General features: G+C 58.2%; 1 protein-coding gene across 2 annotated transcripts; it reads right to left on the reverse strand.

Moving 5' to 3' along the window:
• Positions 1–11,800: 11,800 nt before the first annotated feature.
• LOC136012870 (olfactory receptor 52B2-like) lies at positions 11,801–17,038 on the reverse strand. Of its 2 annotated transcripts, XM_065675917.1 has the most exons (3): positions 16,964–17,020; positions 15,843–15,861; positions 11,801–15,745 (listed from the first exon to the last, which is right to left on the reverse strand). In XM_065675917.1, exons 2-3 carry the CDS (start codon positions 15,857–15,859, stop codon positions 14,746–14,748), a joined length of 1,017 nt encoding a protein of 338 aa, XP_065531989.1. In that variant the 5' UTR covers positions 15,860–15,861; positions 16,964–17,020; the 3' UTR covers positions 11,801–14,745. The 2 variants fall into 2 exon arrangements, with proteins under 2 accessions (XP_065531989.1, XP_065531990.1); XM_065675918.1 differs by lacking the exon at positions 15,843–15,861 and having other exon boundaries at positions 16,964–17,038.
• Positions 17,039–17,673: the final 635 nt, after the last annotated feature.

The raw sequence follows: 17,673 nt of genomic DNA on the forward strand, positions 1-17,673 counted from the left end.
GGAGATGCTGCTCGTGTCCCACGTGGCTCCCACTGCCCCTGTACAGAGCAATGAGTGTGTTGTTGTGATCAGAACCTCATTAGGGGCTAAAAGCAAACACACTCCATGCCTAAAGCCAAGAGTTAATTGGTAGTGTGATTGAAAAGGGGCTTAGCACAAGAATGAGTTAGTCCAGAGCCAGCTACTGCAGAGAAAAGGAAAGAAATTAGCCTTTCTCTACAGAAAAGTTGTAATAATAAAAATGACAGCAACAACAATGGAATAAGAACGATGATGTTATACACACTGCCCAGTTTCCAGCTCTTCCCCGAGTCATGCTCACCCTCTCACTGCTCCTCTGTGCCTTAAGGTGAGTGCTTCGGTGGTGGTGGATGTTAGATCAAGACATCAGAATCTGGATCCTTCACAGGGAATATGATATCGACGTTCATGGCTTCTTCTTCCTCACTCTAAGGCCACTTTGTGACATTCTTAACGTGCTTTTCCACCCTGCTCTCCCTTCACTGCTCCACAAGACCACATCACGTGCAGAGTTCCCAAATACGCTGCATTTTATGCATGTTTGATGCTTGTTCTTTGCTCTTTCTCACCCCAAACCATTCTGGTCCAGCCCGAGCCCGCATTCCTTTAACTGACCATTCCTGAGCTGTCAATAGGCCCCCAGCTCTTACCACCTCGTGCCTGCACGCTGTGCCGCGTACCCACGTCTCAGGCTCTGCCACAGGCAGAATCCTATACCAGCACAGCACTATAGCATCATGTTATAAATATCTTATTTGGCACAAAAGAGGTGCTTTTTGCTGCTCTCTGCAGCAGACTGCACCAATGGATGCGCCATACAAGGATGAGGAAGAGCCGTGGCCATCAGCAGAGGACAAATTGCCGTCATTGCTAACTCTGGTGAAAATAAAGCTTCAGGAGGGTGAGGACGGGTTCACGGGGAGCAAATCTGGCACAGCTCAGCCCTGGGACCTGGCACAGCTCAGTACAAAGCCCGTGGCCAGCAGTGGATGTGCCATGGTGCTGGGCTATGGGTCCCTGGCAGGACCTGGGCCACAGCCAGGGGGATGCTGAGGACACCTTGGATGGGATTCAGCATCGAGAAGGGGGGAAGCCCCGGGGTCTGGGATGCCCTGTGCAGACAGGGGCCCACCAGCAGCACACAGAGGCGCTCCATGGATGCAGCCGTATTTAACATCTCACGCTGGAGCTGCATCCCAGTGCTGAGTCCTTCAGGAGTGAATCAGCTACAGGAAGAGCAGAGAGAACCCCAGGTCCCTGAGGGAACATCTGAGGTTTTCCTCCTTTCCTCACAAATCTGGTTAAAATGCAATTTAAAAGTGAGCGTAAGAGGGGGGTTCCTGACGGGCACAGGAAAGAACGGATGTGTTTCCCCTTGGGCAGACTTTGCTGTTTCAGACTTTCCTCAGGGTTGTTCCATCCACCACAATCTCTGTTCCCTGAAAGACTTCAGACTCCGAAGGTGGCTCTAAAATCCCAGACTGGAGATGCTACGGCAACTTCTGGATCACTTTGTGAGAGGGGATAAGGAGCTTCCTGAGCCCCTGCACAGCGGGGGCATGGTTCAGGGCAGTGGATGTGAGCAGCATTGCTCATGGAGGACAAGGAACATGGGTCTGCCCAGAGCTCAGGGGAGAAGAGGAGCTCTCCTTGCTGCTCACAGGGATGCTGAGCACTGGGTGGTGATGGAGAGGCAGCAGATAGAGACTGCAATAGGAGGTTTGTTCTGCTGCTGCTCTGCAGGGAAGATCCACTCATTTACTGGTGTGGGTGACACACTCCCATGCTCCGCTTGCTGGAAGAGAAACCGCCTCTGCTTAATAAAGTGCTTTAATAGCCCTGAATGAAGAGGCAAGTTCCGGTGAGCCAAGAGAGGGAAACCTGGGAACAGAAAGCAAGGAAGGAGTAAAACAAGAAGGGAGACAGCTGTAAGAGATACGTGAATGAATCCAGAGCCAAGGGTGATCCTCCTTGGGTATTAAAGCTCCTTCTTGACAATGAAATGTCTCAAAAGCCTCTTCCCACCGCTTTTGGGTACATCCCATGGAGGTTCTTGTCTCAGCCCTATGGTAAAGGGCAGAATCTCTTTGGGAGCCACAAAACAAGGCGGAAATTGGCCTCTAAGCACCCAAGGTGGGGAAATAAATCCAGGGGCACACGGGAATGCTGGGAATGGGCTCCTGAAGTGTGTATTTTGACTCTTCTGCAGCAGATTTGTGTTACTATGGTCACAGAATCATAGAACCATGGAATGGTTTGGGCTGGAAGGGACCTTGAAGCCCATCCAGTTCCAGCCTCATTTCAATGGTTCATAGAATCATAGAATCATAGAATAGTTAGGGTTGGAAGGGACCTCAAGATCATCCAGTTCCAACCCCCTGCCATGGGCAGGGACACCTCACACTAAACCATCCCACCCAAGGCTTCGTCCAACCTGGCCTTGAACACCGCCAGGGATGGAGCACTCACAACCTCCCTGGGCCATTCCAGTGCCTCACCACCCTCACAGGAAAGAATTTCCTCCTTAGATCCAATCTAAACTTCCCCTGTTTAAGCTTTAACCCATCACCCCTTGTCCTGTCACTACAGTCCCTGACAAAGAGTCCCTCCCCAGCATCCCTATAGGCCCCCTTCAGACACTGGAAGCTGCTCTGAGGTCTCCACGCAGCTTCTCTTCTCCAGGCTGAACAGCCCCAACTTCCTCAGCCTGTCTTCATACGGGAGCTGCTCCAGGCCCTGATCATCCTCGTGGCCTCCTCTGGACTTGTTCCAACAGTTCCATGTCCTTTTTATGTTGAGGACACCAGAACTGCACACAATGCTCCAGGTGAGGTCTCACCAGAGCAGAGCACAGGGGCAGGATCACCTCCTTCGCCCTGCTGGTCACGCTCCTTTGGATGCAGCCCAGGATCCGGTTGGTTTCTGGGCTGCGAGCACACACTGCAGCCGGCTCATGTTCATTTTCTCATCGACCAGCACCCCCAAGTCCTTCTCCGCAGGGCCGCTCTGAATCTCTTCTCTGCCCAACCTGTAGCTGTGCCTGGGATTGCTCCAACCCAGGTGTAGGACCTTGCACTTGTCGTGGTTGAACTTCATAAGGTTGGCATCAGCCCACCTCACAAGTGTGTCGAGGTCCCTCTGGATGGCATCCCTTCCCTCCAGCGTATCAACCGGACCACACAGCTTGGTGTCATCGGCAAACTTGCTGAGGGCACATTCAACATGGTTCTGTTTCTTCCTTGCAGCTATCGAACAGGGAATCTGCCCAGGGAATGTCGGTGGCATCTGAACTGGGAGGTCCGTGACTTTGGCCAGTTTCTCCAGTCCGTTCCCCTCAGAGTGCCGCAGCTCCCGTTCCTGTTCTACCGGCGATAACAAGGTACCTGCTGCCCGCCAGAATGCACGGTCGTGGACCCACTCGCGCAGAATCGCCTTGTGAACCGCTGCTGCTGCCCTCCTCCGCCGCTGGCTGTGTACACGAGGCTGTTCTGCCTCAGACCCTTTTTCTCCTGGTTTCAAGTGGTTTTGGTATGGGTGAGCGGCTGCTGGGCCCCCAGCCCCGTGTTTCATAGCCTGATACCTCGCACCAGGGCCAACTGAGTGGTCCTCGCTGACACATCTGCTGGAAAAGTGGCTTTTCGCCAGGCCCCGTGACAAGGTGGCGTCAGTGCAGAGCTCCTTCAGGCACAATTCGCACACTATTTGAGCATGGAGATCAATGGAAATTGCTTGGACACCCACAGGAGCAGCAGAGGCGTCTGTCTCATCCCCACTAATGCCATTTATATCCCCATCCCTGGCAGTGCTCAAGGCCAGGTGGGACACAGGAGCTTGGAGCAAGCTGCTCCAGTGGAAGGGGTCCCTGCCCGTGGCAGGCAGCTGGAACTGGAGAAGCTTTAAGGTCCCTACATCCCAAACCATTCCATGATTCCAGTGTGTTTTGTGCCTCTCCCTGTTGCTCTTCTCCTTGAGCTGCAAAGCTCCTAATCTAAAACTCAGTGAGCTGATGCTCCCACCTTCCCCTTCATCCTCAAAGGGACCCAGAAGGGTTTTGGGAAGAGCAACAAAACCAAGCAAAGGCCAATGACAGTTTCCATGCAAGGAGGAGCTGCTTGAACCAGGACCTTCGGCCTGGAGGAGGAAGGGGAAGGCTCAGGGAGGGCTCTGTACCACCTTGGGTGGGTGGATGGAGGAGGATGCTCTGGTGTAATCACTCCCTGGTGCTTCATGCAAGAGTAGGAGGAGGCATCCAGCAAGCAGCAGGTGGCAAATGGAAGCCCAATTACAGGAGGTTTTATCAGGATTAAGCTTTGGAACGTTTTGTCGGAGCCAGCAGCAGCACGAGCGTGCAGGGGCTCAGCTGAGCGGGGACATAGCCACAGGAGCGGGGATCGAACCCATTAAAGGCTGTTCCACACCAAAGTGCTCCTGGCTCAGGAAGCGCTGGAGCCTCGGATCGATGGACATGGGCAGAGAAATGATGGCTCCCTGTGGAGGGGCCGTTCTCGCCCCCAGGCACTGCCCAGGTCACAGCATGGCCCAGGCAGACCCTGAAAACGCTGTTTGAGGTAGCGAGGTGAAGAGAGAGGGTGGTGCAGAGAGAGCCCTGGCAGCCTGGCGTGGTCTGGGGGGAAGGACTCTCGACCAAAGCGCGGACCTGGCGAGGGCAGCGCGGTCCCAGGAGGCCAGTGCCGGGGCGGACGTTGCTCAGGGAGCTCCGCAGCTCCCTGCGGGTGCAGCGCAGGACCCGGTTTCCACACACCCCCCCCCCCCCGCGATGCAACGAGCGAGCGGCCGGCACTGAGCCCATCGTGCGTAAATCACCGCCCCTGCGGGAGAACGGCCCCAGCGTGAGCCCGAGCACCCAGCAACGGCTCAGAGCGGCAGCGGCACCGCGGCGGGCGGGGCGGCAGGGGGCAAGAGAAGCGGCTGCGTCCAGACCCGGGTCCGTGTAAGAGGCGGTGCCGCGGGGCTGCAGCGGGATGGTGGAGGGGAGGGACTGGGGGTGTCAGGAGAGGCTCCCGTCAGCAGCGGAGTGAGGAAGCCGGGAGCAGGGAGTTAAAACGAGGAACACCCGGCTGTGCACTGGAGCTCCCGTCGGAGTGCTTGGAGGGGCGCAGGAGCAGCCCAGGGGTTGTCGGGAATGAGCAGAGGAGAAATGGGACTGAAAACCAGGCTGGGAGAAGGAGCCCCCGGGGACGGCTCCAGCAAGGGAAGCGAAAGGGACTGGGAGCTCGTTGATTTCCTGAGGAATACTGAGGGAGCATTGATGGAGCACGGGGCGGGTGCCAGGGAAAGAGCAGCAGCGAGCGTGGATTTACTGGGATCAAACTGTGACAAAGCCATCTCCCTTCCCCTCTGGATGGGAAGCGTGTTGTGATGGGGTGGAATAATTTAACCTGCCTGGGCTGAAATTGTGCCTGGACACGTTTCTCACATTCAGAAGCAAGGAAGGGGAGAGGGAAAGCAAAGCTCAGTGGGAAAACAGACTTTTCCAAAGCAAAGTTCTCAATTATCCGTCGTCAAAATGCAGCAAACAGTGGTCTGAAGGAACCTTCTCATTCCTGCAGTGATTCACGATTGTCTTTACTGAGCTTTTAAGGGAGCATCAATTTCGTTGGGTCTTGTCATGTAACTTGGGGTGGTAGACCTGATCTTGCGGAGGAGACCTGGGCTTTCATCACTGCATTCCATGTGCACATTCCGGACTGAGATATTATTATCCCACCTATTTGTCATGTCTTTTGTTGCTCCAGCATCCTGGTGTTGGGACTGGGAGATGGCTCATGAATTAGGCAGGGAGAACAAGGCAGGAAGACTAAAAGTACCACAGGGGAAGGTGACATTCAGAGCATTCTGACACACTGGATGGGAAACCAGGAATGCCATGCACATGCTGGGAATGGGAGTGTTTGTGTCAGTAAACACCAGTATCAAACTGGTTCGGGCTTCCTGAGGGAAACTCCTGTGTTCCAGTTTGTGCCCATGGCACTGGGAAGAGCCTGGCTCTGTCCTCTTGCTGCCCGTTTTCATGTATGGCCGATATCCCTCCCCTTTAAATACTGGGATGTGAGGATAAAGTCTCCCTGGAGCCTTCTCCAGGCTGACCCAGCCCAGCTCTCCCAGCCTGGCTCCAGAGCAGAGCTGCTCCAGGCCCTTCATCACCTTGGTGGCCCTTTGCTGGACTCAGTCCAGTCTGTCCATGTCTCTCCTGTACTGGGAAGCCCAGAACTGGAAGCTGAATTCCAGATGTGGCCTCACCAGTGCTGAGCAGAGGGGAAGGATCCTCTCCACCACTGGTTTTCCTCATCCCAACCCCAGCAGCAAGGAAGAGCTGGCTGGAAGTGCCCACATCACAAGCAGTGCCTGGAGGTGACAATGTGAAGAACAGTGCTAGAACTGAGAAACAACAGTTCCCTGGCCCCATCAAGGCTGAAGTCACATTTGCTTACTCCAAAACTCAAGAACAGACACAAAAGGGCCTTCTGGAGAGGTGAATGACCCAAGGAACTTGAGCACAATGGAAGAAGAAACCTCCAAGTATTCCTGGATGAGACACAGGAGGAGGTGATATAAGGACATTCTGGTATTCCCAGAACCAGGAAACAAAACTAAACCACCCACAGCTGTCTCTGCAGCAGTGTTTTCTCACGGAGGAGGCAGCTTTGGCTCATTCCACAGCAGCAGGAGACATGGTGCCTCTATGGGGAGGAACCGATGTTGGCAGAAAGTGACCCCCAAAACCCTTCCCCTGGCAAAGCAACCTGACCCCATGTACCAGGGGTGCCCTGCCCAGCGCCGAGCACAGTGGGACAGTGGCAGCTTCATCCCTGCGGTGATGCCCTTGGGGATGCTCCCCAGCACCCTGCTGGGTTTCTTGGCTCACTGCTCACTGCTCACTTCTATGGAGCTGGGTCCCTCAGGGCCCCCAGGTCCCTTCCCCTGATCTGCTCCGTATGGGCACGTCCCAGCCGGTGCTGCCCACACTCACAGAACCCACCTCTGCTGCCCGCAGTGAGCGTCAGTAACGCTTTGTGCCTTCTGCCTTCATCCACCGCAGGGGCGCGGGGCTGCAAAGCCCCTGGGTCTCCTGTAGGTGACCGTGTGGCACTTTGGAGCACGCAGCCATGGTTTCCACTGCACCATTAAGCTGCACCATTAAATGAATGATAAAGTCATGATGAATTAGCTGCACTTTGCTGTGGAGATAACAGTAAATTATAGATGAACCTGCGGCTTGAGCCTGCTCCGACTCAAACGTCAGCTTCCTGGTCCCCAGGAGCTTCAAACAGGGAAACGGGGCAGGATTTACCCACAGTTTGTTCATTAAACCACAGCCCCGATGCGTTATCTGTGAGTGATGAGAAATAAGCAAAGTCCGGCAGGAAACTGTCAGGTTCCACCTCAAAATACTAGGGTATCAAGGCATTAAACATTTTTGGGGCTGTTTTCAGTCACAGTAACTCAAATGAAAAGGGTGTTTTCTGCCAGTTAATGTGACCAGCCCCATAACTGACTGCACGGGGCTGCTCCAAGGTGATGCTCTGCAGCTTCGGGCCAGGTCTGCAGCCCTGCTCTGGGCAAAGCATCACCCCGATGCTGCTCGTTGCTGTGCAAGTGATGCCCGAGAGATGTCTAAGCTGTTGGCCAGATACCACAGGAAAGCAGCTACCCTGGGTAGGCTTGAATGGGATCTGAGGCAGAAGCTCCTCCCTGTGAGGGTGCTGAGGCGCTGGCACAGGGTGCCCAGAGAAGCTGTGGCTGCCCCATCCCTGGCAGTGCTCAAGGCCAGGTTGGACACAGAGGCTTGGAGCAAGCTGCTCCAGTGGAAGGGGTCCCTGCCCTGGCAGGGGTTGGGAATGGAGGGGCTTTAAGGTCCCTTCCAGCCCAAACCACTCTGTGTGATCCTATTGAATCATAGAATCAACTGGGTTGGCAAAGACCTTCAGATGATCAATTCTAACCTTACCCCGGTCCCCACTAAACCGTGTCGAATGCAAGAAACCCCTGCAGCTAAGGGGAGATGAGGTCTGACGGGCAGAAGAACGGGGCAGCACACAACTTCACATGCACCCTGCTGCATTTAGTGTGTGCTGAGGTGGAACGCAGCCGCCCGCAGAGGAGGAGCCGCCACGGGTTCACCAGGACGAGCTGCTCACGGTGTCTTGTTTGCTGCCCGGGCCTTGGCCAGTATCTCAGCTGCTGCGTGGAGCTCTCCATCCGCGTCCAGCAGCGCCCGCAGGTTTGCGCCCTGGTCCTGGAAGCCCATGGCGCTGAGCTGCTCCAACTGCTGCTCAAACACGCTCTGCAGCTCCTCCTCGTCCATCTCCACCTCGTCCTCTGCTCCCTCCTCACCCGAGACCCCGCTGGCGTTGTCCTCGGTCTCGGTGCACGGGGGCGAATCGCCCATGCTCTCCAGCCCCAGCTCCAGCTGCGCATCCTCCAGGCTGAGCAGGAAGTCCGGAGCCTCCACGGAGAGGGTCTGGAGGCCGAGCTGGATCTGCAGCAGCGCCTGCAGAGCCTGCGGGTTCCGCAGCACGGACGAGATCTCCGCCTGCTCCAGCTCCGGCGGCAGCTCCTGTTGGTCCAGCGGCGGGGAGCTCCCGTCGCTGGGTGCGTGCGGGCTCAGCACCGCCTGCGCGGGGCTGCCGGGCTCTGCCAGCACGCAGCCCAGGTTGTACATCAGCCCCGGGGTGCCCGCCAGCTGCCGGGCCATGCTCCGCACCGCGCCGGAGTTGGGCACCGCGGCGCCCAGGTTCAACAACGCGAAGCTCCCGTCAATGCGGCCGGGGAGCTCTGGAGCAGTGCCGCCGGCGCTGCCGCGCTCCAGAGCCCAGGGGTTGGGCAGCGGGCTCCGGTTCTCGGTGTGTGCCGGCAGCCGCGCTCCGCTCGGCAATGGGCTGCGCTCCGGGGAAGCAAAGGGGTTGCGGACCGTGTGCTCCTCCACGGCGCCCAGGATGGGCTCCTCGACCTCCCGGTAGAGCTGTTCCAGGGCGCTGTACCCGCCAGGGATGCTCTCGAGGTTGTTCATGGCCAGGTCATGGTTCCTGATCATCTCCTGCATGACGGCGGGGCTGCTGAGGGCCTCCAGCGTCTCCCTGACGGTGTGCGGGTTGCTGAGGATGTGGCCAATCTCGGGGTTCTCCTCCACCAGCTGCTGCAGCTGCGGGTTGGACTTGATGAGGCCCCTGGCGAGGCTGGCACTGACCATGGGGCTCTGCAGCACCTCGGTGAGGAGGCCGGGCATGGACACGTCCTGCTCCTCAATGCTGCTCACCAGGTCCATCACTTCCGCGCAGTCCAGGCCCAGGAGATGGACGCCTGTCACCCCGAGGAGGAACCCCATCAGAAACGTGTTGTTCCTGATGGTGCGCAGGTCCAGGCCTGAAGTGAGGATCCTGGACAGGAGATCCTCCATGGTCTGCGCCACGACCTCCCGGCTGGAGGCCAGCATCTCAGACAAGTTGTGATGGATCAAGCCCGGGTCTTGCAGGTTGTCCATGCTTCCCAGGCTGGAACGGCGGCGGCTGGGAGGTCGCACCAGCGTGGTGGCTCTGCCTTGCTCTGCCGGGCTGTCTGCTGGTCTGTTCTGGGACCTGATGACCACATGGATGCTGACCCCACTACGAACTCCGTGCTGGCTCAACGTGTCCTGATCCTGGAGGACCTTCCCAGCAAACACCAGGACCAGCAGCTCGGGGGGTGCTTGGAACCGCTTGGACACTTCCTCCTTGAGCTCCCGGATGGTGCTGTCCTGAGCCACCTCAAACTGCTCCTTCTGCCTGAGGGTCTTCACGATCACACTGATGCTGCCCGAGGAGCCCACGGGGACAAGGGGCCGGCTCGCCTCCGCTGCCCCTTTCCCTGCGGACATGGTGGCTCGGGACCGGGCCGAGCTCTGCCGCGCTGGAAGGCGCCGGCCGCGGGCGGCAGCGCTGGCGCGGGGTCGGGCAGCGCTGTCCCCGCCGGATGGTGCCCAGCGCCCGGGCGCTGCCCCCACGCTCCCGCCCCACTGCGGCCCCTCCACGGCAGCGCCGCGAGCCCCCGCTGTGACATCACACAGGGAGGGCACGGAGCTGCGGAGCGGGGCCAGAGGAGGCCGAGGGGATGCTCAGGAGCTCCCGCGTGGGCCCAGGCTGAGAGCACCGGGGCTGTTGAGCCTGGAGCAGAGAAGCTGCGCGGAGACCTCAGAGCAGCTCCCAGTGTCTGAAGGGGGCTGCAATGGTGCTGGGGAGGGACTCTTCATCAGGGACTGCAGTGACAGGACAAGGGGTGATGGGTTCAGACTGGAACAGGGGAAGTTCAGGTTGGTGATAAGGCAGAAGCTCTTCCCTGTGAGGGTGCTGAGGGGCTGGCACAGGGTGCCCAGAGAAGCTGTGGCTGCCCCATCCCTGGCAGTGCTCAAGGCCAGGTTGGACACAGGGGCTTGGAGCAAGCTGCTCCAGGGGAAGGGGTCCCTGCCCGGGGCAGGGGCTGGAGCTGGAGGAGCTTTAAGGTCCTTCCCAACCCAAACCCTCCCATGACTCTCTCCAGCCAAGGAGGCAGCTCTAAACCCAGGAGCTGCCCTGCTCCAGGGGGGATGTGGCGGTGGCCAGGTCTGGGACCAAGCTGCCCAGGTCAATGTGCCGTGGTCAATGAATCACCAGCTGAGCCGTTAACATCCGCAAGGCCGTGCGTAATGGGCAGTAGCCGGCGGACTGGGGTGATTTATGTCTCTGACGTGGTTAAACGTTACCTAAATACCCACAGGAGATGGAGCCAGAGCGTGCGCGCTTTCAATTCCACTTCCCGCTCTTGGGGGACCATCCCGTCCCCCCCAGCTCGGCTGTGGGCGGGTTTGGGTGGCAAAGACCCCTTCGGGGGGATGGGGCTCGGCTGAGTTTTCCTCGGCACATCCCCGAGCGCGGGAGAGGTGAACGAGATCTCAAAGGGGACGGGAGGGAAGCGGGCGTCAGTGGAGCCGCGGCGAGGAGCACTCCGACCTCAGTGGAGCCTGCGGCGGGCTCCTCATGGTTACCAGCACTGCGGAGGAGTCAACCCGTTCCCCTTGGCCTGGCCCTGCAGGCCCCTGTCCCAAGCCCCTCTCCAGGTTCCCTGCAGCCCCTTTAGGCACTGGAGCTGCTCTCAGGTCTCCCCTTCAGGAGCCTTCTCCTCTCCAGGCTGCACAAGCTGCATGGATCTTGTCTTACCCTCCAGCACTTCCCAGGAGCAAAGGCTTCTTTCCACGGCCTTTACCAGCACACACAACACTGTGACCACCCCTGCGGAGCACCACGGAGCACCTGGCAGATGCTTTGCCTTCATTACACCAAAAGATGACCAAGAACCACCCCCAGCTGAGCCCAGCGGGATCAGGGCACTGCTGTCTCCCCATGGGCTCCCTGTGGCACAGCTGGGACCTCCCATTGGGCTGAGCATCATCCAAAGTGCTCCCTCCAAACGCCCCTTCCCTTGGCTCTCCGAGCACCCACGGAGCCACCTCCACCGGAGTCCCCGTCCCTGGCACAGCCCCTCCGAGGAGCAGGACTTGGCCTCCGCCTCCGTCCGATTCTCTGTCTTTGCACCATCTACAAACCTCAGCAGCAGCGATTGTATCGTGGCTCCTGCAGCACCGGTAACAGCCAGAGAACCACCAGCCCCCACAGCCCACCAATCCCCACTGAATCCCACAGGAATGTATGGGGAAGTAGCTCTCAGAGGGGAGCAATCGCTGAGAGAAGGGTCTGCAGTTCCCAAACTCCATCAGCATGTGATTTACTCATCATTTATTGATGGCTTTGCTACAATGAGGTAGGTCTAATAACATTTGAAGGTAAGGCAGCGCTCAGGGTTGTGCTCTGGCCCCAGGAAGCTTCATCACCCACGTGTGGAGCTCAGCAGGAGATGAAATGAGATGATTCTGCAGCAGCTGAGCACCACAAACAGATCCTGATTGCCATTGATCCCATCCCTGCCCTTTCCACTCTTTATTGATCAAGTCTCATATTCACTTCTCCACTGTTTCACTTGGAGCTGATGCCAAATGGAGCCACCTCGAATTTCTCTGCAGTCCCATTTTAAATGTAAGCACAAGTCGGAGACTTGTTCCTGTTTGTTTCTGTCCTGGTTCTGCTGAGCCTGGGGTCCTGGAATCACGGAATCCCAGAGTGGTTCCGGCTCCAACCCCCTGCCATGGAGCCAAGAGGGGAGGAAGGAGCCAGGAGGCAACAGGGGCTCTGCTGGACCCCACGGTTTGTGGCCTCGGCCACAGTGACCATGGGGTGTGGGGTCAGGATCCTGGGCAGAGGAAACAGGGCCTGGGCTCCTCCAGTGGCATCACCATAAGCGATGGGAAGGGGAACACAGCGGGGCAGGGTGATGGGGACGAGGAAGGACATGTACTGTGGCTGCCAGTGAGCCTCAGCACCCAGCACCAGCAGGAGATGGTGGCCCCAGAGTGCCAGCAGCATCTGCCCTGGCTTAAGAAGAGCCCTTCCAGTGAGAATCATCAGGAGCACCTCAGGAGCAGCCCCGGTTGTCACCTGCACCACGTGCACGTGCAGAGCTGGAGGCCAGACAGGCACGTGGAGGTCTTTGTGGTGCTGCACCACCATGGAAGCCAATGGTCCCCCTGAGAAAACAGCTTCGTACCGGAGAACTTCCACTCTCCACATGGTTTGAAGATGTCTGCGGGTGTAGCCACCGCTGGAAAAGCTGCTGCTGCTCCCTGGAGCTTCTCAGAGCTCTTCGATACCGGCACTATTCAAAACAAGCTCTTATTTCTAATCAGTCTCTGCCTTCACCTCCCTTCCCTCAGACGCCTCCTCCAGGGCATCACAGCCATGCTGAGCACCAGAGGTTCTGTCCCGCAGTGACGGCGCCTCGGGGCTCTCTGCAGCCCTCATGGCCCAAGCGTTTCCTCCAGCACATCAAGACTTTGTCTTTGTGCCTCCTCCCTCCAGACTCTGCTCAAACCCCAGCCCAGAGGCCAGGAGCCGGCACCGCTCCAGCCATGAGCAGGTCCGACCCCCCCGACCCCATGACTGGCATTAACCTGCTCCTCCCCAGCCGTTTGAGGCTAAAACACATCGTGAGTTAGAGCCAGCCCCAGAGAGGGCACCTGGGCCCAGAGCCACCAGCTCATCACATCTTAGAACCAGACTGGGTTGAGTGGAAGGGACCTTAAAGCTCCTCCAGCTCCAACCCCTGTCCCGGGCAGGGACCCCTTCCACTGGAGCAGCTTGCTCCAAGCCCCTGTGTCCAACCTGGCCCTGAGCACTGCCAGGGATGGGGCAGCCACAGCTTCTCCCTTCAACCCATTCCAGTGTCCCACCACCTTTACGGAGCAGAACATCCATCAGCACTGTGCTGTCAGGATGAGAGGACCAACAGGTCCCATCAAGCACACGCTGCCCAAGTCAATGCCATGCGGAGCACGGGACAGAACAACCTCTGTGCTCTGGTGGCGGGAGGTGGGCAGGTGGGAGGGTGCCGCGGCTCTTCCATGGTCTTGAGGAGCTCTGGTCCAGTGCAGGCTGCAGGAACCAGCAGCCTCCTGACAGGTCTGTGGCTGCTGCCGTCAGTGTCTCCATTGCCCTCCATGTCCTAACCATGCACCAAACCCCACCATGAAGGGGTGCAGAGCCCACCCCCCTTCCACCAGAGACCTGGAACTCTGACAACGTCCCCTGAGGCCTCCAGAGCTGCCTCTGCTCCCACAGGTCCTCGTGAGCGTGGAGGAAGGTGCGTGGGACACTCCGGCAGCGCTCAGTGCACCGGGGCCAGAGTCCTGCTGCCCTGGTCACGCGTGAGGTCCGCCAGAGCAGAGGCCTCGGTCTGCATGGACAGCGCTGCTGGGGAGGGAGAGGGGAGGAAAAGCTGCTCCTCGCTGGTCACGTTGATGATGATGTTAAACTCAGACCCTATGGAGATGCCCAGACCTGTCCCTGCTGCTCCTCCAGCCTTACCTTAGTGCTCCCTCTCCATGTCTGAGGCAGGTCGTCACTGACCTCAGGGAGGAGGAGGTTATTGATGCAACTGGTATATCCATCAGGAGAGAACAAGCTCCTGAGCTCAGGGAAGCTGTTTTGGTGTTGGAGCAACAAAGCGGAGGGGGATCGCACGCCACACACCAGAAATGGGTCTTGAGGAGGAACAGACTTCACCCTGAGCTCAACACTGAGCACAGCGCTGCTGCAATACCCTGTGGGGTGTGTGGGGTGCAGGAGAACTTGTCCCTTTGCTCACACTCGAGAGGCTTGAGTTGAGCTCTGGACATTGTGGGTTGGGGGATACATTCCACAGGACAAGAAACCCTTTCCTGACCTCCCGGGGCTCTTCAGCATGTACACACCAGCAGCAGGAGGTCCCTCAGCAGTGGAGGCTGTACCCATGCAGACAGGAGGACAGAGCATCCTCTGTGCCACGGCACCTCCAGCTCCGGTTCATGTGCCATGTGCTCTGATGAGGTGTTCACCATCCAGGCACTGAGGTAACAGGCGAAGAAACAGGCACGAAGCTGCAGGACAGCAAACCCCCGCAGCAGCAGTGGTGGTAGCTCAGCAGATCTAAGAGCCTTGGTGCTCCTCGGCTGAACTCTGCCCAGTCTCTGCTGGACGGACCATCCAGCAGAAGCATCTCCAGGGGAAACGAGGAGCAGTGAAGGAGCTGATGACCCAGGCCCACGTTTCCAAGATCCCACCACCCTCGGCTTCTCTTGAGCATCTTCTGTTCCTCCAGCAGTGCTCAGCACCTTCTCCCCCAGCCAGGACAGGGGCACCTCCCCTTGGGGCAGAAGAGGCGGGTGACGCGCTCCCGGATCTGCCGCGTCCTCACCCCGTACACGATGGGGTTGAGCATTGGCGGGACCACGACGTAGAGGTTGGCCAGGAGGATGTGGACGTGGCTGGGGATGTGGTGGCCGAAGCGGTGCGTGAGGAAGGAGAAGAAGGCGGGCACATAGAACATGAGGATGACGCAGAGGTGGGAGCCGCAGGTGCTCAGGGTTTTGACCCGTGCCTCGGGGGACGGGAGGCGGAACACGGCCCTGAGGATGAGCGCATAGGACACGGCAATGAGCACCACGTCCAGCCCCGAGGAGAGCAGGGCTGTGGTCAGCCCGTACCACACGTTGGCCCGGATGTCGGCGCAGGCGAGGCGCGCGATGCCCATGTGCTCGCAGTACGTGTGGGGCATGACGTTGTGCCCACAGTAGGGCAGCCGCTTGAGGAGGAAGATGGGGGGGAACATGATGCAGAAGGCGCGGATCACGGCGGTCGCGGCCATCTTCCCGATGACCGAGGGCGTGAGCGTGGCCGCGTAGCGCAGCGGGTGGCAGACGGCCACGTAGCGGTCGAAGGCCATGGCCAGCAGCACCGAGGACTCCACGATGAAGCTGAAGTGGGTGAAGAACATCTGCGTGACGCAGGCGTCAAAGGAGATCTCCCGTGCGCTGAACCAGAAGATCGCCAGCATTTTGGGCACGGTGGTGGTGGAGAGCATGAGGTCGGCGACGGAAAGCATGGCCAGGAACAGGTACATGGGCTCATGCAGGCTCCTGTCCGTGGCGATGACAAAGAGCAGGACCGCGTTGCTGAACACAGCGGTGATGTACATGAGGCAGAAGGGGACGGAGATCCAGACGTGGGACTCCTCCATGCCCGGGATGCCCGTCAGCACAAAGGTGATTGGGTCAAAGCTGCTCTCGTTGAGCTCGTACATGGTGCTGCCGGGCTCAGGGCCAGCTCTGTGCAAGAGAAGGGACAGCTGAGGCCTCGAGAGCCTGGTCTCAGCCCATCACACATACAAAGACGAACAACACGTAGTCTTCAATTTCCATTCACCTTCCATCCTGAGCCATTCCTGAAGGCCAAAGGATTGATTCACTGTGTTTTGCTACACAAAGAAATCCACTCATTTGATCCTATCAACCCTACAAACTGTCTGTAAGGAAAACATCTTCTCTGTGCCTCCATTTGTGCCACAAACCAGGCCAGGCCCTCCCCATCTCCACCTCCCCATCTCCACTGCCATAAAAAGGCTTCTCAAAGTCAAAGGAGTCAAAGAGGGGAGCCTGAGCTGAGCTCTTAGGCAGAAGCTCTTCCCTGTGAGGGTGCTGAGGCACTGGCACAGGGTGCCCAGAGAAGCTGTGGCTGCCCCATCCCTGGCAGTGCTCAAGGCCAGGTTGGACACAGGGGCTTGGAGCAAGCTGCTCCAGGGGAAGGGGTCCCTGCCCGTGGCAGGGATTGGAGCCGGATGAGTTTTAAGGTCCCTTCATCCCAACGCATTCCGTGCCTCCGTGGCACAACAGTGTCTCTGTTCAGGTCAGTGACCAGGTCACCTCCGAGAGCTCCTTGTACGAACCTTCAGGTAGGAACGAAATCTGCACCAGGGCCAGCACTGAGAAGTGTCTGGAACGTGGCTCCCATTGAACCCCCACCTCTGAAGGTTGTGACCACCCCAGAGCCCTCTGTAACACTTGGACTTGATGATCTTAAAGGTCTTTCCAACCTCATTGATTCCATGATCCTACACTGGCCATGTTACTCCCCATATTCCCACCTGTATAAACACATCCAGCTCATTGCAGACACCACAAATTGCTTTTTGTTCCTCTCCCCCATCCCACAGGGATCACAGAGACAGACACTGAGGGGGAAAAGACAGCACAGGGCTGGAATTCCTTCCCATGCCCAGACCTCCTGACAGACCTGAGCAACTCTCCCCCCTGGGAGATCCCTGCCTTTCCATGGGATCCCAGCCTGGTTTGGGTTGAAGGGATCTTAAAGCTCATCCAGCTCCAGCTCTGCCATGGGCAGCGACACTTTCCACTAAAGCAGATCAACAAGACCTTCACCTGCCCTTCCCGGGATACGGAAACATCCCGCTCACAAGCCCCTCTATTCCCTCTCTTCCCAAAGAAGGAGGCATGGCCCCCGATGGGGTTTGATGGAAAAGAACTCACCAAGGAGCAGCCCGAGGAGGAAGGAGGAACCTCAGCCCCAGCTGCTGGGGTCACAACTCTCCCGATCCAGAATCCCAGCGGGAACATCAGCCCGGTGCCTTGTGGAGTTTTAAATGCTCAATGCATTAACCATTAACAGCAGTAACACGGCCCGCCCGCCCGCAACATTCCTGCTCCCGGCATTTGCATTCCAAGATGCTTTGCTCCATCCTCACCCAGGCACTAGCGCCTGAGCACAGGCAGGGCTCAAAGGGACATGCTCCAGCCTGGAGAAGAGAAGGCTCCTGAAGGGGAGACCTGAGAGCAGCTCCAGTGCCTAAAGGGGCTGCAGGGAACCTGGAGAGGGGCTTGGGACAAGGGCCTGTAGGGCCAGGCCAAGGGGAATGGCTTGAACCTGCCTGAGGGGAGACTGAGCTGAGCTCTTAGGCAGAAGCTCTTCCCTGTGAGGGTGCTGAGGCGCTGGCACAGGGTGCCCAGAGAAGCTGTGGCTGCCCCATCCCTGGCAGTGCTCAAGGCCAGGTTGGACACAGGGGCTTGGAGCAAGCTGCTCCAGTGGAAGGGGTCCCTGCCCGGGGCAGGGGTTGGGGCTGGAGGAGCTTTAATGTCCCTTCATCCCAAACCATTGCATGATTCTACTATCTCTGATGTTCAGGATGTCTTTTATCCCCCATGAATGAGATGAGCTGAACACACTCTGCCTGCAACCAACA

Source organism: Lathamus discolor, chromosome 4 (genome assembly GCF_037157495.1).
Source record: "Lathamus discolor isolate bLatDis1 chromosome 4, bLatDis1.hap1, whole genome shotgun sequence".
NCBI classification, from domain to species: Eukaryota; Metazoa; Chordata; class Aves; order Psittaciformes; family Psittacidae; genus Lathamus; species Lathamus discolor.